Source organism: Strix uralensis, chromosome 2, assembly GCF_047716275.1.
Source record: "Strix uralensis isolate ZFMK-TIS-50842 chromosome 2, bStrUra1, whole genome shotgun sequence".
Lineage (NCBI taxonomy): Eukaryota > Metazoa > Chordata > Aves > Strigiformes > Strigidae > Strix > Strix uralensis.
Window position 1 is genome coordinate 121,533,384 of NC_133973.1, and position 25,951 is coordinate 121,559,334.

The 25,951-nt window shown below is 36.9% G+C and overlaps 1 protein-coding gene across 1 annotated transcript in view; it reads left to right on the forward strand.

The window, feature by feature from the left end:
• GUCY1A2 (guanylate cyclase 1 soluble subunit alpha 2) overlaps positions 1-25,951 on the forward strand; it is a 174,020-nt gene that overhangs the window by 126,529 nt on the left and 21,540 nt on the right. Inside the window, exon 7 of the mRNA XM_074860156.1 lies at positions 17,368-17,522. Coding sequence (XP_074716257.1) covers positions 17,368-17,522 — 155 coding nt within the window. The remainder of the gene's footprint in view (positions 1-17,367; positions 17,523-25,951) is intronic.

Consider the following 25,951-nt stretch of genomic DNA (forward strand, 5'->3'; position numbering starts at 1 on the left):
GGCTAACAGAAGATGATATCTTTATAGCCCAATGCTGTTACTGGAATTACAGTTTTTTCCACATTTGCTGTGACACATCTGGAATTCTTACTGGTGCATGAAAACCAGATACGTATCTTTGTCTGTTGCTAGCATGTGTCACTATGGGCTTAGACTATCAAAACTTAACTGGTCCCCCCTCTCCACACTCCTCCTCTCCCATTCCTTTGTTTTGTCTTGTATAGGAATTTTACTTCTAAGGCGTTTTCTACACACAAGATTCTCATTTACCCCATGGGACTATGCCCAGGCATATTGGTTATAGTCTTTAGGATTTGGTAGTTACAGCATTAAAATCCCTATGGATTAATATGGATAAACAGGCATTGTCATCCTTCCCATGAATGCCCTGAAAGAGGCCTTTGTTTTATCTGTATCACGCCCTTAACTGCTACAGCGCCCTCTTCCCTTCCCAATAGCTGTTCTCCTTAAACCCAGTCATTTTAACCATCCCACAGCATACTGCTCACTCACCAGCTTGCATTGCCCTCTGCTGTCCTACCTTGCCTTTGACTCAAATCCTTTTTCAGGTAGCCTTTTAGTCAGTGAGAGTTCATTAAAAAAGTTCAAACACTGTTCTGTGTGTAATTCAGATCTGCTGCAGCATGCTGTCAGCTGTTGGTGTCAGCACAGTGCTGACTGAGTGGAAATGCGGTCAGCCAAATCATGTGCTTCAATGGTACCTTCTGTTTTAAACTCTATTGGACTGGACTGAGGTGACGTCAGAAGCACCACTTGTGACCTGCACAGAAATGGCACGTTATCAAAACTGTTACTTTTAGAAATCATTTTTGGGGAGGGTTTCCAGATGTCTCCAGGCTAAGCAGAACTGGTTCTGTTCCTATGAAAAATATTTAAGAATCCATTGTATGCCAATTTGCTAATGAATTTGTTTGTTTAAATAAGGTCAAGGATATGTAGAGGGGAACAAGGACTCTTGCTGCTGAGTCAGAGGACAGTTTTTTCATTGCCTTGTTCTTGGCAGACCAAGGAAAAAAGCTGCAGTCAAGTAAGCTGTCATTAATTAGTGCCTGAGGGTTACAACAAAAGTCTCTCTTCAGTGCAATGAATGGTCGAGGAACCAACCCACTGCATAGCTTTGAATAATCTAGCAAAGAAAGAAGATCATAAATATTCTGGCAATTAAGGGAGAAGCAAATATTGGAGTTACCTGTTCCAGGTTTACACCAGTTAGTTCAAGCAGCTGTAACAGTCTAGTGAGGGCATCACAGGACATGGGGCTCAGCAGAAGGTGATATATATTTCACCTCAGAAGACCCAGTGTCACAACTAGTTGGAAGCAAAGAAAGCTGGAAAGGTATCACTCTGCACTTGTCATGTTCTGATAATTTTTCATAGGTGTTGACAACTTTGAGTCAGGACAGTAGTCCTTATGGCCCCCTGGGATGACCCGATAACAGTGCTGCGCTTCTGTGGCTATATTGGGTCAGATCTGAGCAAGCTCATCTTAACATAGCTTGGAGTGTGTATGCCTCACTGAAACTTACAGTGCAGGTAATAGCTTTAAAGATATTTCAAACAGAAAAATAGCATTTCTTGGTTTGGCAAAAATTAGAGATACAAAGAACTTGTGTTTGCTTGGCAACATTTCCTTATGATTAGTGTGAAAGTCTACTTCCCTGTTAACAGGTTCTTCACATGTAGGCATAGTTATTTTAAAATCTGCATGCTTTTTGAGGTACACTGTTCTGTGTTTTAGACAGACATTAATGAAATGTATGCTTTAAAGGAGAAGGTTTGCCTCCCTTTGCTCAAATTCACATATTAAATTCAGCTACATGACTTTGGATGACTGCTGATGTGAAGAAAGCTCCTGTTTATTTTTGTAGAAAATAATTAATTGACTTCAGAGAAGAGGAAGGGAGTTTTCATTACTCTTCCCGCATTCCTACAATGGGAATGGTGCCTGTGGAACATGTAGTCAGAACATTATTCATCTTTCCCATGGGGATTATTAGAAGTGCATTAGGATTCTCTGAATTTCCTTACAAACCAAGATCAATTTCTAAGTAAGACTAAATGAAGAAAAATTGTGGTGAGTTATCAGACACAGTCCACTGTAGTAGCTGCTTTATAATGAGCTTTGAGACACACCATAATGCAGTCTATTGTTGCAAGTATCTTTTGTACACACACTGCCTACCTTTTATGAAGTAATTGGAATTTAACGTGCTACAGCTTTGAAATGTATGAAGCCAAACCCTTAATGTGGGAAGCTTCTGGGATTAAACAGTTTTGCAATGAGAAATCTTGAATGTGTTTTGACTAATTTCATTCAGTGTTCATCTCCAGCGTTTTTATATAAGTGAATCTCTTAATTTATGGGCCTTACCACTCTAATTAAAGATGTCATTGTTTTCATTTTACATTTCAGTCCTGAACATTTCTAATGCAGCCATAACATTTTTACTTAGTAATGAATTTCTTGTTATAAAATGTCAGTTGCTGATTAGAATTTTAAAAAGTAAATTTTTAAATGCACATTTGGCTGGCTAATGTGAGGTAGTCAGTTTTGCTGTTTTTCCCCTGTAACTGATGATCCAGTAGGTGTGCCTGCTTATCAAGTAGATCAGTGCAACAGAAAAAGATCAGTGGATTGATGGAGTTTGTGCTGAAGCCCTTACATCTACACTCAATTAATTTTGAGGTTTTTCACTTGGACTGATTTTGTTCCTTGGACTGAATGTCTCCACTGTATGTGATCTGAAAGACCAAATGTTTATTTAGACCATGATATGCCCATAAGAGTCTGTCTTGACTTTGGTGTACATCTTGAGCAGAGCTAGTGCTCTAATTTCCTTTGACAGGGGTCCAGTTCATGCAGACCAAAACCGCTTTGTGAAGTGAAGCAATGTACGATCAACTGGGGCATGTGCTTCAAAACTGCACTGTTTCTTTGAACCAACACCACTGTAGGATGTAGCCTCATTTTACTTTGGAGGTAGCTGCCCTTTAAGTGAGGTGACCCTTTCTCTCATCCTCACAAAGGCTGAATGTACAACTGCCAAAGTATTTCCTGTGAAAGGGTTTATTTTGATAGTTATCCACATGAAGCTTAACTGTGGTCATCTGTGAGGTACAGACCAATCCCAAAATAACATGACTACTTCAATGTATGATTGCAGTGTGTTAACAGAACTGACAGTCACATTCCTAAAGGATGATTGTCTAAAAAATCATATTACTTTTTCTCCCTGTCAAAATTACACTGATTTTCTATGGATTATGTACTTGATACTGCAAAGTATGTTCTTAGACATAGATCATCATGTTGTTATCAAAAAAAAAGTTAAAAATCCAAGTTTATATTTTAAATAAAATTGTTTCAACATAGTTGCCATACTCTTAATTTTTATCTCTAATATTATTCTTATACCCTGATTGGATCAGAAGTTTTCTGACAAAACAGGTTTTTGATTCCATGACACCAAGGATGTTTTCCAGAAATGCAGGTTTCAAGAACTATAGTGACAGTTTGTTTGATGCCCAGTGGAGATCACATGGTTTCTAGGATTTCACACCCTTTGATCATTCCCAGTTCAGCTATCAGATCTGGAGTCTGCAGATACCCTGTTCATAGGAGGAAGTTTTAGGGCTCGTCTCCCTGCTGTGCTCCCAGGTTCTTAGGCCCAGCTCAGATGCTCCCTGGTGTCTCTGGAGCCACTGCTTTTGCCCAGTGAGGACCTGAGAAGGTACAAATCTTGTGAGGTCTAGTTCTGCTGATGCTTCTGAGTTTGGAATCCTGGTCTTACTGCTTTCCAAAATACTTAAATTATTAATTCTTAATTAATATTTTCCAACCTGATTCTGCTGAAAATGATACATTTCTTCCCTCGAAAGGAATGTGTTCCTCTTCTTATTCTCACACCTGCTATTACCATAGAAATAGCTGTCCAATATTGGACACAACTCTGTATCTCAGTGACTTTTCAGTTGCTTTTGAGTGTTGCTTGTACTAGGTGCAGAGTACTGACCTCATTTTACACAGATTTGTTCAAAGAGATAAAGCAGATTCTCAAAGTTCTTTTAGATGTCTTTTCAAAATGCTAAACCCTAGTTCAGCCCAAGTTTTTGAAAAGAAAATGTGAACTGAGATACACTTCATTTAAAACTGAAGTTGAAAATTCTGTTTCTTTAAGTGGTTTCAGGACTTTAAAAAAATATTTCTCCTACCCCATCTGTTATTAAGGATGACAGGAAGACAGACTTTCTGGCAGTCATTTGAAACCCTCAAATGTATCACCACTTTCTAATTAGTTGTCCTTAAATACAGTATGATGTTAAGAGTTAAAAAAGACATACATGTATTAAGGCATCCTGTCCATCTTCCTGTCAACATCCTTACAATGTATTTTCAAGTGTTTTACTAGTGCCTTAAAGAGAAGACTTATATGATGTAACTTAGCACACTTGCCTCAGAAGTCTGTCACTGCCATTAATATGATCTGTTTAGGCCTAGGGAAGCTGGATATTCATCTGTGTCTTCATTTCCGTGTTCTTATTTCTAGTTGTGTCCCCATCTGCCATATCTCCCTCTTTGACATTAACACCTTGTAGATATTTGTAGATTATCATGTTCTCCCTATTGAGTAATACTTAGCCAAGCTGTGAATATTTATAGGTTTCTTAGTTCTCCCCCTTAAACAAATCCTTTCAAAGATCTGAACAGATTGTTGATCTTTTCAGAAGCCATTCCTGTTGACAGTACCTAGGTTTTAACTTAATATTTCTGGTGTGGTTGAACTAGAATTCTGTAGGAAGGAACTATTTGGAGTGTCATATGATGTTCATAGCCCCATATTACTACTTTTTATGTGACCCGATTGCATGTTAATTCAAGTTCATTTTGGTCTCCACTCAAGAGACCTTACACAGAATTTTCCAATTTTCTCTCTTGAATTGTGTATTTTTAGTTTGGCATTCAGTTTGTGTGATCAGTTAACTTCAAATATGTGTTGTTTATTGCATATCATTAACGAACACAGTAAATAAAATTCAGCGTAATTTATTTTTATTTTCTAGATGCAAGTACAAGTGAGATGAAGTTCAGGAATATTTGATATGATTTAATCTTCATAAAACTGCGGCCAGAGTCTCTGAAACGTCTAACGATTTCTTTCTCTCCAACTTTTTTCCCTTAATTTATTAAGGCTAAAAGATAGACTTTGAAGCAATAATATCAAGAATAATTTTATTTTTTTCTCCTGTAGATAGTCATAGCTATATTTAGCTTTCCAGTGTAATTTCTGTTATTTATTTTAAAAGAACTATTATTTTATTAATAAAGGTTTAGTAGCTAATTTATTTGCTTGTTTTGGCTGCATGCTCTCAGCAGGTGACCTGCTAAATAAATACCATCTTACAAAAAAGTTGGTATTGATGTCAGAAAAATTTTAGTGTTCATCTTAACAAACCCATTAATGTAAAGATCACTTTCCATTGATCTTTTTTCCTCCTTTTCTCCTGTGGGAATAACACTTCATTTCAGGTGACTTGAATGGTTGCTCCTTCTTTCTGCTTTTCTCATATTGACTTGATTTTATATCATCTGATAAAAGTTGAATTAACTTTTAAAGACAAGTAGATTTTATTTTTGGTTAGCAGTTTAAGGGACAAGGATTGTGAGTTGATGCTCTTCTTCTTTGTGGGAGAAGAATGTATATTTTACTCCTGTTTTTCAATTACACCAGTTACATATATGACATGTATGTAGGGTATGAAAAATATAGTCTACCAGAGGATAAAGGGACTCCCCATGAAAACACATCTTACATGCATTTGGGAGGAAAGGAGTAAAGAATGGGACTAAAAGGTAAAGAAATTGTCAGCTCTTGTCAGCAAAGGTTGAACCAAGAGAGATGGCTGTCAGTGAAGAAGTTGACAGGGAAAAGTTCCAAATAAAGCACAATCAGACGAGCAACAGCAGAAAAGAAGCATGTAATAATAATGCTGAATAAACAAAATCCAGGGGTAGGCATCTGTGTCCTTCAGCTGCCAAATTCACCCAATTAGCAGAACTAAAGGTTGACTGGACAGCAGTGACAAACAAACAATAAAGTTATAGATATTCCATGCTATCATCTGCTACTGCATCCAAAACTAAATTATTGTTTAATTTGTCTAGTGATTGTCAAAAGAACATACAAGGATAATTGGGGCTTAAAGTCTCCATGTCTTTCTTTTTAGGTCTTTCTCACTCACACAAATATAAGCACAAATATGCTTTTATTTGTGTGTGTATATGTTTGTGGATTATGGGAAAATTAATTATTTGATAAAAGCTTGTGAAGATGGGCAGAGGTAGTCTTGACTAAGCATATTAATATGTTTGAATTTTTGTGTTTGCAAAATGCATAATATGTATAAAAGGAATTACTATATCTATTATGATTGCAATTTTTTGCAGAATGCACAAGCTAAAAACAGATGTATGTGTTCCCATGCTTTATCAGCATGTCTCTGAGGGGGGGATGAGTGTGAGATGCAGAGGGACAGATGACTGAATGAAGTCAGACTGAGCACTGAAGTCTTTCCTTCCCATAAGTGGTTCACCTTCATCTAAGAGCAATTTCTCTCCTTCTCTTTGGATTTTGTCGTATTCTTAACATCATCAGGTCTTCATTTGCTAATTGCTTTGAAAATAAGGTTAAAATCTTTCTAGTCATGAAAACACTGGAACATTTGAAACAAACAGTAAAATAGTATCTCGTTTCCATTCATGGCACATCTGACATGCAATGATCATCAGATATTGCTTGTAGATTTGCAGCTGAAATCCAGGAATAGAAAATGTTACACTTTACATGAGCTACAGAGTGATTTTTTAATTGATTTAATTAATCATTTTATTTACAAATTTCTTTTTTAACCTAGTTTTTCAGTGAAGGTAACAGAGCTGTACAGAATACCCTGAGTTCTGATGCTAGCTTTTGTTATACTTGGTTTGTGGTGTCAAGAAAAAAAAAAATCAAAGAAATCAAAGAGAGTTTGATTGCCTTGCTGAAGTGCTGGCTATACATGAATCATGAGAGTCTGTGAATGCTTTGCTGAAATCCTCAGTTCAGTGCAAAACAGCACCCTTTCTCTTCATGCTCATTCCCTTTGTTGTATGAAGTAGTTTTTCTCGACTCAGTAGATTTACCTGTCTGAAAGACTTCAAAAAAATAATTATATGTGAATGTGTGTTTTGATTTCACTGAGGAGGAAATTCACTTTCCCTGCATAAATCTGAAGCTCTGTGACAGTGAATTACAAAGGTCAGTAAGGAGTGTTAAGAAACCCCTTCCCAATTACAGCGAAGATGAAATCTTCGACTCTTGTTTATAGGATCCATACAATCACAGAGCCTCGCTTCTCTTTGTGTGCAATTACCACTGCCTGTTACTGGTAGGTAACTAACCCTAGTTAGGTAGTAACATGGGTACTAACCTAATTAGTAACTAACCCTAGCTGGTAGGTAATGACTACCAGCTGTGGAGACTTGCTCCAGGCTTAAGAGGAGGGTAAATTCTACAAAAATTGTCATTATCTAGCTCTTACATTGGCTTGTATTAAGTCTACAGAAATTGAAGTTCTCAAAAATGAACTGATGAACAAGCAAAGAAACACAGCATCATTACCATTTTAGAGATGGGCGAGATGTGTAAGGATGGTCTTATACTATGAGCTGTTCTAACATTGGAACATATATGGTATGAAATATCTGTATGCCTCAGTTGTCATATGGAAACTTCTGTACTTTACAAGCTAATTTATCCTTTAGTTAAGCATAAGAAAGAGTGATCATGTTGGACATTTAGTATTCAGGTCTCTATGATAATGGCAGTGCCCTGAGTTTCTTCAGAAGGAAGCAAACTATTTTTTAGCTATTATAACTTGCAGCATTTAGCATTCCTTATACACAGCTTGGGATGTTCTTAGCATTTTATCTTTCCATGTGACTGTGCCTTGATTTACTGTATCTAAAAAGAGGGCACATGTTCACTTGTTTCTAGTATTTGTCTATATATTTGGATATATTGTTTGTTAGTTTCTTTAGCATCTCTCAAATCTAGTCTCTCCACTTTTCCTAATTTATGAACAGACATATTTGCAAAACCTGGCCCATTTTTTCTTTTTTTTCCTTGTGTCTGCTGTGTCCACATGGAGGAGGGGGATTAATCAAATTTTTATCAGGATTATGTTTGCCTTGCTGCTGACTGCAAGAAGCTGGTGGATCGAGTAGAAACTACATACTTCAAATGTCTCTCCTCATTGTACAAACAGTATTAAAACACCTTGCAGTGGTGAAGGTTTAAATGGCATAGGCAACAATTTAGGTCTCTAATAGTGTACAAGCCTTTGGGAAGAATCTTGATACAGATACATCATTATTGTACATTGGCTAAATAAGGTTGCTTCTAATAGTAAAACTGTAAGATTCTTATACATCAATGGTTTCTGTAGATTTTAAAGCTGTTATGCAGCAGATCCTTGTTGTTTAGTTCCAAACTCTTCCTAAAGCAGATCAACATGAATTTCATCTATGCATAAAAGCATGTACTATGATCAAAAGACAAAGCATGACTTTTACAATTTCAAAGATTGCAGACTAGTTTCAAAGACCATTACATTAAGATACCTGAAGAAATTTCTGCTGTGCACAAGTAGAATGATCTTCTGATGAGGTCCTGTCCGTCAACAGCTGTTTCTTTGATCTTTTATGCACAGGAGTGTAGCTTATTTTAAGCAAAGATCAAGGTGTGTCAACTTTGCCAGTCTTGAGGGTTGGATTCATCTCTCCTGTCTTTAGCTGTCTGTGCATGAGTGGTCTAGGCTAAACCTACCATTAAATGTCCCTCTCTGTTCCACCAAGAGAATTAGACACTTTCAGGAGTGATTGATATGGCCCTTTCTAGGTGCCAATTTTGGAATGTGAAGAGTTGCAGCCTTGAGGTTATCGACCTCCTTGGTCTAGAAGCTGTCTAGAAATCTAACTTAAATGAGCTGCCTAACTTCTAGGTGGTTGAAATTAAGGTGAAATCTACCTTAAATGACTAAATTAATAAAAGTGTCAAAGACTGTTTTTTAAGGTTAAAACCCTTATGTCCAACTGTTTTCTTAGCATACAGTTTTTTGTTCCCTTAAATATTTTGAGCATATGTCATTTTTCCTTGTTAAAATATCACCCAGTCCATTCAGTGTATGTCATATGATGGCACTGTGAGACAAAGATGTCCTCCTACACTAAGGATCAAACAGAACTTTCTGATGAATTTTTCTCTTTTTTGGGTGTCAGTGGAGAGGAGGCTGGGAAAAATCCTCCACTGCTATGTGGGCTTGGTTGAATGATTAGCTCTTTTAAGTGCCTAGAACGCACAGATTCACATAGTAATTAAATTCCTGCTGTGGAAATTACTATTCAAAGAAAACAATAAAAAAGTTTTTGATTAAATGCTATATCAGCAATGAAATGCAACATTTTATTGGTGAGGGAGAAGCAGCTTATGAAGAAGAACATTAACATTAATGTCTCTTCTTTAGAATCTTAGGGGAAAGATATAGGACTTATTCTATTCTACAGCAACTCTAGAAATTTTCATTTACATGGTTTATACCCCCCCAGTAAATCATTTAATGTCAGATGTTTTCTTACAGATGACCCACATCCTCTTCCAACCCAGACCATGAGCAATGGTATAGTGCATTCACGTGATGCCTCAGGATAGAATTTGGCCCAAAAATTCTTGCCCTAGTATAAACTTTCCTTTGGTGCTAGAACTAATGAGCCCCCAAAACTAGTTTGAGTCTTTGGTTTTCATTTTTACTTCATCTAATTCTACTTCATACTGCTGATGAAGACTCACAGGGGTATAATTTTTCATCATAGGATATGAAATATAGAATCATGAAATAAAGGAAGGTGCAAGGAACCTCTGGAGGTCGTTTAATCCAGCCATTATTCAAAGCAGGGCTAACAGATCATAATGGAAGAACTTAAGGGAAAATAGAAAAGGAATTTCATCCTTCAAGTCTGGAACTTCTTTATGTAGAAAAGCTTCATAGCTTCTTGTTCCACATTCAGTAGAGAAGATTGTATGTCAAGACCATAGTGCACGGATGGGCATATGTAATGTGTATCATTTTATTTTATCATTTTAATGATAAAATGATTTATTTTATCATTTAATTTTATCATTGTATCTTTTACACAAATCACATGATTGCTTTACCCAATAACTATTTAAAATGGATTTACTGATCCTAAGGAATTCAATCCTTGTTAGTTTATTATTGTATTTTTCATTGTCCTTGTATAATTTTCTGTGTCTTTTGCTTCAGACGGGTTGAATAATTCTAAGTCTATGAGTAAGAAATCTAGGAAATTCTCATTAGAATAAAGCTGTGTTCATTTCTCCAAATGTTGTTCAAATATGAGGGAAATATATCCTGTAGTTTAGTTTTATAGAACACCTTGTGAAATTCAAAATGATCTAAATTTTCCTCTGAGCAGGTCTGTTCCTTGGCAACAATTCTGTAGTGAGCTGTACTGTCATATGTCCCTTTCCAGAAAGACACTGTGATATTTATAAATCTATCTAAGAATACAGATAACCCACACACTAAAGCATATGTCAGGGCATAGCTGTCAGTCCTGTCAACTTGCAGTTCTTTGAAGGAGCAGAAAGGCACATTGACTCACCAGTGTGTGGCCCAGATTTTAGACCTCTGAGCTCTGTAGAGTCTATTTTGCGTTAATACGTTTTACCAATAAATTTCCATATGTAGAGATTTAGAGATAGCGCTGTTGTGGAAGCTGCTACAAAATATTAAAGCAGATAATGTCTTAAGAATTTGGCACATTCTGTTTGAAAGGATCTGGCAATGCATCATGGACTAATAGCTATGACACTCTGCAAGAGGTGACTTTTTCCTTTCTGAAGGATACTTCAAGGGCAGAAGGGAGAAGGTCCTTACTAGAACACAGAGTATAACTCAGTATGTTAGGGCAGAAAGTGAGGAGTACTTTATTTGTCTGAGAAATGGTAGCGTTCAAATATCCACATACATTATTGAAACTGGTGTTGAAAGTCCTGATTCAGCAGAACACTTCCTATTTTATTTAAATGCTTTCCTGGCTTGGGACATCCATGTGCCTGGAAGGATTTCCATACAGCTACTGCCACATATCAGGCCTCAGCTCGGCTACCAGCTCAGCACAAAGTCTTGAGCAGCTGCCAGTCAGTCACATTATTAAGGCTTGAAATGCTCCAGGCTGGCTGAGTGGGGGATTACTTCTGCCCGTGGTTGCTTTCCAAACTGTGTCACCTACTTCCCAGCCTGCCCTCACTTCAGCTCAGTGTCTGTGTAAGGCAGGCAGTTCTGTGAAAATGAATTTTGAGCCTTCTGGATGCAGTTAATCTGTGAGGCAATCTGAGACTTCTCTTTCCTGCATGGGAGTATGTTTTTCAGAGTGTGAGAACTGTTTATTAAGGTCCTTCTCTCACTGTGTGCAGTGGGAAGAATGTGTACAGCTACCACTCCCATGAAATATTATCGTAGTTCATATTTGAGGAGGAACTGTGAACACCAAACACCTTTCCTCTACAAAAATAATTTCTTTTGGCTCAGGAAATCCCTGAACTAAAAATTACTGGTTGGAGAGAGGGAATTCTGGAAATGAGCATGTATTTTTGCCCTGTGCTTATCAGAAGACAGGTTATATGTACCTCTGTATTGAATTGGAAAGTCTGCTTGCCTGTTATAACATTAACTGCTCCTTACTGGCAAAGAAAAAGAAAGGAACCCACAGACTCTTCTTTTTCCTACTCTGCCTTTCAATACTGTCCACAAAGAGACTTGACTTTTCAACTCGGAAATCATTCCTCACTGTCATGTCTATATGTAATTCTTCGTGCTGTCGCCTATTAGGAAAGACATCTCTAATGTCTCCTTTCTCTTCTGAATTGAGCATAATTTACGCTTTTAAAAATAGATCTGTAAGCCCTTAACCAAGATTGCAGGTGCTTTTGGACAGCACCATGTACATAAGAAGCTTGAAGAATAATTAAAAAAACAGTTAATTTTTCTTTCAGGAATTACAGCTTGAACCATTATTTTGTGGTCTAATTAGTAAAGAAAGTATTTTTAAGTCTTGTAATGCAATGTCCCAGTTTTGACTGAAGGGAAATACAGGTTTTAATGTGTTCAGTTGGTTATCAATATGCAGACATATATTGGTCAAAAATGTTAGATTTGAGGAGGTTTTATAGAATGTTCTTGAGAAGACAATGATACTTCTCAGACTGTAGAATGGTGTCTTTCCACTTGCATTTTAATGTCAAAGTTTTTTCCTCAAAAATTACGAGGGGAAATTAGAGGGAAAGGAGAATGAATTTTTCATCAGGGTTTCAAAAGACAAAAAAGCTTAGGAGCTTTGAACATAAAGCAAATTATTGGATTTGTTTATTGTGAATGTACTGATTAACAGAAGAAGCTATTAAGGAATAAATCAACAATGATGAAATTTACTTTAGGCATGCTTCTGCATTCCTTTACTCTTCATAAAATATTTTTGCTTCTTCACCATAAAGTGAGTGTAGATGCGTTGTGAGTTTTCAGTGTTGCAATTACTTTCACCTCACTTGGAATAGGCTTTGTTTTGATGGAAGAGTGCAGTTTTCAGTATGGTGCCACTGGAAATGATAGAAACCAGACAGCAGGTGAAAACAAAACAAAACCCAGCACTTTTACCTATAAAAAGGGAAAATCATGCTTTGGCAATGAGGAGGTGTAAAAGGGAGTAACACACAACTCTTCTAAGATTCAGTATATCCGAAAAACACATTATAGAATGTTCAATTCAGAAAAACAAAATATTCTTATATTGATCATCCCTGTTTGTTATTGACTTTTCTCTCTCAGTCCAGTCTGGACTATCAGTTCTCATTGATACCACTTCTGGCACATTTCCCCATCAGAGGATGACCATAGCTCCAGTGCTTTTTATCTTTCCTTGTGAACCTTCTTTATCTATCACTATTATACAAAACCACTATCCCTCCTGTCACTCAGGTGTTAGATATTTCTGCTTCCTGTGCCTTACCCTGTAGGCAATATCCAAATACTGCTACATTTTCTTTAAAATTTTTGGAAGCTTCTTTCTTTTCCACATAGCTATGTCTTTCCTCTCATCCTCCGTTGATCAATGCAGGCTGCTTTTCTTTTACGCCTCTGACACTCACATCAGCTTTTCTCCACCTCACTATTACCACAGCTGCTTCAAAGATCAAATTAATTAATCTTTCCTCTCCCTGTCATTTTCCACTGTAAATCTTTCCATTGCAGCCAGTTCAAGTTGTTCCTCTTTATCTAAAAGGCCTCTCACAGGTCTCTTGCTCTTTTTCACACCTGTTCATGTTTCATTCCCCATTGTGCCTTCCAATATTCTGCTCTAGAAATGTCTTTGGCCTTTGTCCATCTCTTCATTGTTCCTTAACTATGGGGGTCTGGTATCTCCTGTTTTGGGTTTTTTTTTGGGGGGGGGGGTGGCGGTTGTTTTTTTGTGGGGCTTTTTTGTTTTTTTTTTTTTTTTTTTCACATCTGTCTTCTCTTTGTGAATATTTCCAAAGAGCTGTCTTTCCATTTGTATGCATAACGCCTCTGAACTTGCAGTCTCAGTTATATGCTGCCCTTTTATCATTAGCCAGCTAATTAAGGACACATAAAGGAGCAGTCAGCACAGATGAAGAGCATGCATTTTATTAAAAATGCTCAATTTAAGTGTAAATTATACATATAATGTATATTATACATATATTTAAAGGACATAAATGAATAAATATGATAGACAAATAATGCATGCTAGTGTTGCCACCTAATTTGCATTTCATATGTTATTAATAACCTTTACTGATAACTGTTCTGGGAAAGCACTTATAAGGGCTGCATATACAATATAGCTTGGGAACTATAGATATACATGTATAACTGTTGTTATTGTTCTAAGTCAAGCTCTAGGCAGATTTTCTTTTGCTGCAAACCTAATATGAGAGGTTGATGTGCCCCAGTAAGTGTCTTGTTGCTAATAATTTGATTACACATTTTCTTCCTTTGTAAAAAAAAAAAAAAAAAGCCTTAAACTGTTAACACTTTTCAACTCAGTGAGGAAAAAGCCAGAATACCTTATCTGCAGATGAAATAAAATCTTGAAAAGACATTTTTATGAAAAGCATATTTCACTAAAAAGAAATATATGACCAATATAATGGTTATTCTCAACATAAGAAGGCACACCAAGGAATACTTCATGGCAATAGCATCAGTGTTGCAGGCTTTTTCTTGTAGAGAACCATATAATGAAGCAGAAGTGGAGCTTTATTGCAAGGCATTCTTGGTGTAATTTTGTCTTGTATCAGGCATTTATCTCTACGGTTTAATGAGAAAACCTATATCAACTTTCTTGCACCCAATGAAAACTTCAGGTTTTGGCACTCTCATCAGTAGCTTTATGTAGTTTAACCGTGTTTATGAGAACATCTGCCTTTTTTGGTGTAGGAGCATGTTTTTTAAAAAAATCAGATACTACATAACACAAAATGTCATGTAGTCAGACAAACCAAGGGTTTTAAAAATCTCTTTAGATACATACTATATTAAACAGAAAAGCTGTTTCCTTTCTTCTTCTGAAAGTCAAGCAGTTCACAGAAGATCTAAACTATGTACTCCTAAGCGAAATTTTAAATATCCATTTATTTCTGCTCCCAGCCTCAGTTTTTCTGTGGAAGTTGGCATGACTTTAGCTTCATTTTCCTAATCTTGCAAAGGAAAATATTTTTATATTAAGGGTGCTATATCAGCTTGTCTTTTTTTTTTTCAGCAAATCTGCTTTTCTTGGCACATGCAGAAAAGTTATAACCACAAAGGCCATTTCCTCAGTGTCTTTTTGAGACAATCATGAGAAAAGATCTTGAAAGCATTTAGTGTGTGAGTGGGGTTTGGGTTCTTCAAAAGAGCCTAAAACTTTCTTCCTGAGAATTTGGAAATCCTTTGGAAGTCCTATTTCACTGAAGCACTGAATGATAAAAAACTGTGTGGACACATAAAAGGAAGCACTTCAAGAGTGAAAGCAGAAAAACAACCACCAACAACTTTAGCTTTCACTGCATATATTGCAAAAGTAAATTTTATTTTTTTAGTACATTTTTTGCTACCAGATTTTCCTTCCACTCTAATGTATACTCTCATTTCCACTTTCCAACAGCAAAACAAAGCTAGTGGTTTTTCTTACAGTTTCAGTCTGGCCTTCACATGTGATTGAATGTACACTAGAAGAGGTCACAGCAGGTGGTTTATTTGTGATTCTTAAATAAATGTGCAGAGTCGTAGCGGAACAAATAGATAGCATTAGCTCTGTTCTTAAAATTGTGTACAAAATAACTAATCCTTCTTCCATCTCACAAACAAGACATTGTAAATAAGTTCTTTATTGTTTATTGAAAGCTGACAGCATGCTTGCTATTGTGTGAGCAAGACTTTCTGCTTGTAATCTTTTGCTGAGGGCAGGTACTGACCTCACTAATACGCAGAAGGGCTATTTGCTCACTTCTTGACGGCAGGAGCACTTTTTTCACTGGAACTAAATAATGGTGTTTACATGTATTTTGTGGCAAAAGCAGGAAGTCTTCATGCCCCAAAATAATGCAGGTTTGCACAGATGTTCAAAGCCAAAGCAAGTTTGTGAGTGCTTCCCAGCCCCACAGGATAGAGTATTTGAAGTATTTCAGTAGCTGCCTTCCAAACTGTAGTAAAGGTTTGAAAGATTAATTAAATTTGAGTGCTATTTATATTTTTTTAAAAAAAAAATCCTAGTCTGTAATTAACAGCATTATTGTGAAGATTGAAGGTTTTACATTGCCTGTGAGAATGTTGTAAGTAATATCACACTGAATGCAGAACAGTATGTTCTTAGGTTATGCATGGACTTAGTGTATAGCAGATATAATGCTATACCCATTGTCTGTGGCATATAAGAGAGGAATAAAATGAAGAGGGTGCTTATCTGCATGATAAAAGTCTTGGATGCACGGGAAGGACTATACTCAGTGAAATAATGTGGGGTCCCACATGTTCGTAGAACTTCGTGGACACCAAGGTTATAAAATGCTGGCATTTGTCTTAACGCTAAAAACATGAGTACAATACATATTTGAGTAAATATGTATTGTGGTGTTAAAAAAATAGGGATTGGCAGACAAAAGCACAGTGCGATAACTGTGCATTAAATCAAAGGACAATATTGAGTATAGTAGTATTCAAGTCACTGATTCAGACCCCATCAGACCCTCTGTTTTAGTAGCTGCTATTTATTTTCTTCATGTTATCTCATGTTTTGCAGCAGTTCAGTTACTACGAGTAAGAGTATCCTCAGAAGGTATAAATATCTTCTTTTCATTTTTTTAATATTATAAAGTTAACAAGAGAAAGACTTTCCTACTTGTAAAAATTATTTTCTTGGCAAACACAGTTGGTTGTCAAAATGTATGCAGAATAAGTCTCTGTTCGATTATTCACTCTGAAAGAAACTTGGCTGGTGACTTCAAGCTTTACAGAACAATGTAATCGCCATGTCTTGGACAGATACAGGGGATGATTGCTAGAATAGCCACATGTTTTTTTTTAATTTGCTGGAGATTTATTTCTACTTATTTTGGGGGACACACAATTATTTTAAAAATCATTGGTGCCTTAATCTTTTAGCATGTTCACTATTGTAATATCTCTTAGTCTGACAAAGCGAGAAAGACCTTAGACCTTGAGGACTCTGGAAGAAAAAAATACGAAGAAGATAAAAGTACCATATTCATCCACTCCACTTTACTATTCTTTATGCCATTTTGAGAAAATTTGTGTCTTTTACTTTAAAGCCTGTGTTAGAAGTGGTGGCAAAAACAACCCTCCGTAATGTATCTATTTGTGTGATTAGATGGCTCATGCTGCAGTAACTCTGGGTGACCCCATCCTATTCTGTTCATGATTCCTGTTTTGACTGATGTACTCTCCAGAAAATGTGCACAGATGAAGAAAATAATTTTAGTAGAAAGATAACCATGGTTTTGTGTTTGGTTTTTTTTGTTTTGTGTTTTTTTTTTTTTAACTGCATCTGTTTTAAGCTAGAGGAATGGGAGAGCCTGTTTTCTTCCAGTTCACTTTTCTTTGGTTTATTATTTTCTGAAAGGGTTGCTGTGACTGGCTTATAAATAAGTGCTAATGACATTACTGTGGGCAGCACGAGAGAGACAGACTGACATGGATCTCATGTTTTTCCAGATGAGGATAGGCATTCACTCAGGATCAGTGCTGGCCGGTGTTGTTGGTGTAAGAATGCCACGTTACTGTCTCTTCGGGAACAACGTCACCCTTGCAAGCAAGTTCGAGTCAGGAAGTCACCCACGCCGCATCAATGTCAGTCCAACCACATACCAGTAAGTCCTCCTAGCCTTCTCATACTGGTTTTATTTCAGCCTGTTTTGAGTTCAGTCTTGTAACGTTCTGTCCTCAACACATGAACTTCAACAGAAAGTCGTCAGGGACAACTGGAAAGAGGTGTTGCCTGAGGCTGTCAGTGTTCGCAGGTTTGCATCAGAATGTGCAAAGAAGTCAGACAGTGGAGGCAGGAAAGCACAACAGGAGGGCCAACCATTCTTGCCTGAAATAATGTGTAACTGAGGAAGTGGAAGATGTCTCCCAAAGCGCCATGAATTTATGCACTATTAACAGCTTTAGGCTAGGGATTTTGATTCCACCTGCTAGACACAGTTTATGGAGAGAAGCATATTCCCATTGGCTCAGAAGAAAGTCTTTAATTTTGCCAGTGATGCCCAGCTTTGAAAGAGTATTTATGCTTTCTTGAAGACAAAACTTCTTATTTAGCACTGTAAAGAGACACTTGATTGAAGCATTTTCTTAATGTAAGGAAAAAGATTGAAAATGGCAAAGCATTATCCCTAGCTCTTTGAAGAAATTATGCAAATAGAGGGAAAGTTTGATTAAATCTGGTTATGAGGAACAGCTCCTAAATAAAAAAGGTGTTCCTTATTGTTCAAATTTGACAGCTTGACTATTAGAATTTTTGCTGCTTTGATTACTACTGATGTACTCACTTTTTTGGCAGGAGATCTCAATCTTACTCTTTTTCTAATGTTCTGTATCTGAACTAATTTTCTGAAGTACGGCATTGCTCAGGTTTTGTAACTGTTTTTCTGTGGTAAATCTGTACACAATTGCTCAAGTAATACTGCTTTTCTTTCTTTTTTTTCTTATACAGAACTGTGAATCTCAATATTTTTTTCCATACCTCTCTATGTAAATTAAAGTTTTAAATGGGATTTCTTCATCCAAGAATTTAAGTGTCTGATATGCTAAAATGTAAATCAGTCAGAAAATAAAAGTAATGAAACCTAGTGAATAAAATTGCTTTTGTAGAGCCCATTCACTCGAGATCAGATTTACAGAATGGTGCAAGTGTAGTTAATTGGACAAGAGGCAGAAAAACTGAATAGACTTTTCATCATAAAGTGAATGGAAGCAGATTCATACAGTTGTCTGGTAACATGCAAGAGAAACACAGACCCAACCTACTATTTGGTATAGAAAATCATGTTCATTTAAATACAAATAAATTCAGTAAATATATAGGAAATTGCTGTTAGGAGCTTGGTGTCACTTGAAAAGAAGTTGTCTTTGGGACCTTCCAGGTACAGTATTCTAGTGGCTTATGTTCCTGGTCTTCCACTGCGGGATAGGAGAAACCTTCTAAGATATTGTTTGAAAAAAGAACACAAAATTGTTGACCAGCTGTGTTCCAGTTTTGAAAACTTATGCAGTAGCAGGGCCTTCGGTGTTAATTCTATACAAATGGAGGTAAGTGATTCTGGCAAAAAGTGACAAAGGCCCTGTGACAGGGACATGAAATTTTCTTGTACAGGAACAGTTCTTATAAAGGGATGTTTTCCAACCTGAGAAGGTCTTTGAGATACTCTGAAAGTGCAGTTCATACTTTTTCAGAAGAGAGATCTTAGTGCTTCATAAATGTGTTTCAGGGGTGTGATTCCACTCAGGGCTATGGTGTTGCTGAAGTTTGTGTCCCTGAGAGAAGAAATTGATGAACTAGACAGTTTCATGTTATTTCAAGAAAAAATACAGTTGGAAATATAAGTAGTGAGTATACACAGGGCCAATGATGCACAAAACTCTTTTCTTGGCAGAGTCACTTCCAGTCTGCCAGTGCTGTTGAGTTTGGTTGTGAGAGGGATATGGCCCATCTTCTGATCTGTGGTCATTGTTGAGCAACCTGATCTAGTTGAATCCCCCTGATGTTGCCAGGGGATTGGAGCAGATTACCTTTAAAGGTCTCTTCCAGCCTAAACAATTCTATGATTCTATGTTTTTTCATCACATTGCTGGTAAAAGGTCTGTTCTGAAAGCCAGTTAAAGGGCTTGTATATGGAGTTTGTTAGAAATCCTTGCTTTTATGCTGCCCTTTATCTGACTCCAAGTACACTGTAGCACAGAGAAGATGGCTTCTGTTTGTCTGTGTCTCACCTCTACCTGGCTGCCATTGGTCATAGCGTACTGTTAACAAGTCAAATACGGGTAGCTGGGGTTTGGAGAGCATTCCTACTAAGACCTAACTAGCATAATGTGAGTCAGATGTTCTCACCCTTTATGTCTTCCAGGTTGTATGAAAAAGGGGGCTACAATTTTTTTCGCTTCCCTTTAATCCTAGAAATCCAGTAGCAACAGGACCATTTTTTCCAGAATGGCCAAACTTTTACCTTACATGGTTATCATGTCTGGGCTTACCTTCCAGAAAGTTACAAATTCAGACTGTTGCTTTCAAAAAGGGAAGATAGTAGAAAAGTGACTGATGATGCAGTAATGCTATAACATAAAATTGCAAAACAAAACACAACAAAATACAGAATTACTGGTATTTATTTGCATTATTGTACCATGTAAAAAATCTGCCATTATGTGCTGAACAAATTCAGTGCTCAATTCAGAGAACTTTAAGTGCAGGTAACAGACTAGACACATGGTTACAGGCAAAGGAAGTAGAAATGGCAAGAAAATATATGTTTGAATGAGAGGCAGTTATCATTCAAGATGAATATCTAAAAGTAACGGTGAAAAGACTAGGAATGAGTTTATTTTACATGCTTTAGAAATTTATGAAAAAACAAAATTAATGTGCATGAGATGAGTTTGGCTACTTCATACCTTCTGGCATGGTTGAAAGCATGAGGACAGAGGGAGGAAGTCAAGAAATGACACTGCTGACACAGTGGTCAGGAGAGGCTGCAATTACAAAGTACACTATAGGGCAGGATTATTCAGAGCTTCTGAAGGTGATCTAGGAGGTTTGAACGTAATATACTGGTATTATCCAAATAAACAAGTAGTGATCTGATGCATCTGTATATAACTTTTCTTAAATATAATTTGTGTGAGTATATAATTTGCTGTGTACAAATAAAGTGATTCATCACAAACTGAAATGTCTTTATAGTTGACCTTCTATTCCATCAAATTCTTCTATTTGATCATACTGTGCTGCTGTATACTCAGTTAATATTTTTATTATTTAAGAAGCAATGTTTTCCAAAGTAGATAATTTTGCAATCAGTATGAAAATAACAGAATTTTCAATTAATTAAAACTACTGGCATTTATCATTACGTGTTTGTCTATCATGCCCCCTGATGAAAATTCTGATACAGTTTTTGTGCTTACAAAGCATGCAGATACTGGAAACATGTCTAATACTTATCAGCTTCCATTTTACAGTACAGATTATGCATTATAAAGCATCATCAGCATTCAAATGATAATCGCACTTCAGAATGCCTATTATTGGTTTCAGACACTTCCCTGTGAGCCCATAATCTGCCTATGTAAGAATCAGAGTCTAAAATTATAAATATAAGATGTCGCGTTGCCTAGCAGCAGCAGGGAACCTGCAGCAGCCTTGCTCCAGTTACACCTGTCGGGGCACAGCTCTGCGGTGTGAAACAGCACCTCTTACAAAGGTGGCCTTTGAATCTGTTGGGCATAAGAGCTCACTTCTGTTCACAGTATCTTGTTCTCTTGACTCAGACAGGTCTTTTGACTGAAGGCCCATTTGCTTTGAATCACAGAGTACTGTAAAATGAGAGCACTGGAACAGCATGGGTAGAACTTCCAGTGAAACATGTGGAAACTGGAGAGGGAGTGGTCAGGAAGGAATAGGAGAAGAATAACACATTTCTCTGTTCCTGTAGTAAGCTAGCAAATCCGGCTCAAGGTTTATGTAATTCATCTACATTATCCTGAACTGAATAAAATTACCCTATTTTCTATACTCAGGAAGGAAGCACAGTGAGATTTACGAGACTCTTCTTCAGCACAGAAGAGAGAGAAAATATTTTTTAATTCTTTGTTTCAGCCTTGAGTAATTATATTTATCAGATATTAATATAGTATGCGTACATTCATTCTGTTTCCCTAATAGTATTACAGTGTAATGCCTTGGGATCTCAAAGCAGTTATCAAAAGCAGGTAAACATAATTGTTGCTATTTGTCAAGTAACTATTTAAAAATTAATCCTGTTTTACCTCTTCTTTCCACTTCTGGTCTTTTCCAGCATGTATTTCCCTTGTGGAGAAGGTGCTTCTGACATCAGATATTGGGTACAGATACTTTCCATTATCAGATGCTGGGTAATACATCTGGGACCTGAGTTTAGGCAAAGATCAACAGCCTGTATCCCACATCCTTATCTCATTTAGGAGAAAGAGCAACCAAGCATACCTTCTTATTGAGCTGGGTGAGGTCACTGCTAGTTCACCTGACTAAATTGCCCCTCAGCCTTTGAAAATGATTAAAAACTGCAGAATTTGAATAGGTTTTTAACAGTTATCTCACAAAATGTTGTATGGAAAAGGGTTTATTTTTAGGTAATTAAGGGTGTATATACATCTCTATAGGGATTTTAAATTAAAAGTGTGCATTTCGATAAACTCCTTATAGATTTTTATTTTAATAAAATTATTTTTCCCACAGGTTATATCTATATCTACATCTGCATTTTTCTGCCTCCTATGGACAAACAAATGGATTTGTTCTCCAAGAGACTTTTCAGATTATTTTAAATTTTATTTCTGAGCATCCTTTACAAAACTGTTTCTTTTTATATTGGTCAGTTCACCATGGGGACATATTGGTGGACAGGCAATTTATTTATAGACAGAAAGGGAACACAGCTTATACATGGACACAAAAAGTTATTGTTCATCTAATTAAAGTATTAAGTCTAGTCAAAATTAACTGGTTTATTCTTGGTTTTCTGTTCCCAATGTCATTTGCCTCCATAAGGCTGCACTCCCGTAGTCACTGTGATTTGTGATTACGGTCCTGGGGCCTCTGCTGTCCTCCTGTGCTTGTGCTTCGTGACATTACATTTTTATTCAAGGTTCATAGATAGTTCACTCTATGCAGAATATATCTCTGTTAGATCACTGTTCATTAGTTAACAGTATATGTTACACCGCAGTTCCACACAGCTAAACTAAAGCTAAAACGTACTTAGTCAATAGTCATCTGACTGCTAGACAACTGCTAAAACTACAAAAAGCTCAAGCCTAGACAAATTCAGACAAGTCCTGAGGCCAGCACTGTTAGATCAATGCAAAGCCTGGGGCCTTTTACTAGTGATGGTGCAATCCTGTTCACTGAGCCTAATTCTCTGATGTCCCAAACAGGGAGCAGAGACACAGAATTTCTTCTGCTTAGTGGGTGTGAAATAAAAGTATTAAAGGTCACGGACAGGCACTCACCATGCTGAGCTGCATGTGATATACAATCTATTGCATTAAAAAATCATGGCTAGTCCTTTCATAATCTTATTAAGTTGATCTAAATAAAAGAACATCAATACATGAGCTTTCAGAGTTTAAAAAAACCAAAGTACAATGTGAAGTGAATTAGATCCAGACATAGTCAGGTTTTTTCAGTGTCCTGGTCTTTCTAGCATGTATAGAAACTGAGGGAGAAATTCAAAGCCACTAAAATTTGGAACCAAATGCACTGATTTTTGGCATTACAATAGCAAATTCATATTTTTATACAGTTAATTTTATGATCAGCCTACCAATATTTCTAATGAGTACCATAATAATTTATCATCTGAATTCATAAGAAAACAAATGAGCTGGCATATGTTATCAAACCAGATGCCCAGCTGGTGAAGTGACCCAACACTTGTTGTTACAGAGGAAGGGATCAGTAGTCCAGCAGGTTACCTTCTGATAACCCATTTGGGAACCCATTAATTAAATTTTCCTAATTGTACCAATTAATAGGTGGATGTGAACAAGGTTAACTACAGTTTTTACAGCTCTCTAAGAGTTAGGGCAGAAAGAACCTTTTTTTTTGTTGATAGCTATCCCATAAATGTTACCTTTCGCAGGAAGATTGACCTGGCCACTTCACTTTTCTTGGTGCATACTATATTTAGGAAAGCAGTGCATATTCTCCTTTATTTTAGTGCATTGTATTTTTTTTAGAAATATTGTTTAAATTTTGGTCTATACAAAACAATTTTGCTAAAAGACGTTTACACTGGAGTTCAGTTCTGAGTGGATGTTTTTTTCAACTCTGATTCACCAAATTGCCAACCCTGACTTGACTTTTATTTAGGGTGTGTGGAAATTCCTTCTACAGAGGTTAAAATGTGTGTGTATATATATGTACACAAAATCAAAGGTGAATAAATATTTGGCTGTTCTTAATACCTTACTTGAATATTACATTCTTGTTACATGGTTTATTGAGCAAATAGTATAATTAGTCTCATATCTAATTAGATATGAACGTGTGTTTGAAGGTTATTCTGTAATACATATTTTATATACATATATATCAGTTTATGGTACTTATCTCAGGAACTGTGATGTAAAGTGTATCCACTGTACATTTTATGGAGGGCCTGAAGAGGACTGAGGGGAGCAAACTGTGCAGTCAGGTGAAGATGCTGTTGTTCTGGGGAGGCTGATACTGTATCCTCAGCTGTTCCTGCTGTGGTCAGGGGACTGTGAGTGGCAAGCTTGGCAAGCAAGAGCAGGAGCTTGGCCAAGGATGGGCTGCATCACCACCAGGATTACTGTCTGTTGACTCTGGAAGGATTTGGCCTGACTGCATGTCCTGAAGGTGTCTTTTGAGAAAGCCTGGTGTAAAAGGCGAGAGAAAAGACAGGCCCCTAAGCACTACAAATTATGCGATATGCCAGGCTCTTGCAGCCGAACAAACCTGTTGGCATTTGCTGGGCTTTGCAAAATTTGCTGGGATGTGGTGACCTGTGCTAGCCATGTCCAGCAAGCACTAGTCACAGCAATGGGGAGGAGGTTTCGAAGGTTTACACACACTGTACGGGCAATGTGTCCTCTGAAGACCTCATGGTGGAACTCAAGGTATTAGAACAAGCTGAAGCTAGGCAAGTGCTTCCTCAGCACTGCTGTTTCTCAGAGCAGCTAAGAGTTGAGTTGGTTCATGTGGTAAATCATTTATTCCTTTATCTGTGGACATACGGTTCTCAAAGAAGATCATCTTTTGTGTTTCCAAAGGAGTTGCTCTTTATATTTCTAAAGGAGTTGATACTCCAGACTGCTAAGTGGCTGCTCCTCTTACCATCTTATTCCTCCCTTTGGACAGATCCTTCAGTTTGTGATTGTATCTTGTTTGGGAAGGAATAGAGCAAATTAGCCCACTTTTCACAAAAACATCATAAAATATTGCAGCCATCCTTCCTGCTGAGCCTGAGGGCAAGCAGAGGTATTTTTTTTCTATAAGTATTAATAAACCTTCACAGTGTCCAGTGATAAGTGCAAAGGTCGATGACTCTGAGAGATGGAGAGATAAAGTGGTGATACTGCTTTCCAACGGGCAGGGAGAGAGTAAGAATCATTGTGGAAAGCATGCACTCAGCACAGAGGGCCTTGCAACAAATAATTCTGTAGTAACAAATCTTTGTTAGTTGATTTTCTGAATATAGGAACTCACTGATCAAGATGTGACTATTTCTTGCCAAAACAGTTTGAAATATAATTACCCTATCACTTCATCTATGCAGAAAAGAGCTACAGCTTTTAAAAGCTGCTTTAAGGTTCCTACTAAGTATGATCCTAATTTCCATTCACACACAGACCTCCTGACATTGAAATGCTTCTTGTTTCCACTAGAAAATAACCACATTTTCTCCTTCCATACTGACACCTTTCTCTTTTTTTTTTTTTTTTGTATGAAGGAACTGAAAATGAAAAAATAAGTGGGATAATTCTCAGATATCATCTCATTTTGTCTGAAATCAACAGCATTTTCACCAGGGAAGGAACAGAACAAGAATTTAAACAATTCAGGAAGATTTCAGGTTAGGAGGGGAAGCTGTCAAAGTTAATCAACTACAAATCAGTGTTTAAGAAATTCTTCCTCCCCTGAAACATCAAGAAGACAAGCTGAGGGCAGACATAGTACCAGGCAATTTATAGGAATGTTTGAGTAGTGTGACCCTCACAATTTAAGCACTGAATTGTAAATTATATATCCAACCACTTGAGTGAAACCCAGAATTTTGAACCTGTGAATAAGCTTACTATAAAAATACCATTTGCAATAGTGCTCTTAAGGGAAATTAACAGAAGTGATGCAGCAAAGACAGCTGAGATAAATGCTTTGGAATATTTTCAGACTAGTTGTTATATGCATATTCCTGAACTGCGGAGGTTGTGTAACTTCCACTTAAGCTCTATGACTATGGGACAATCTGGGGACATTTTATGTAGAGTTTAAGATGAAGGTGAAGGATAGACTGTGCTCTCA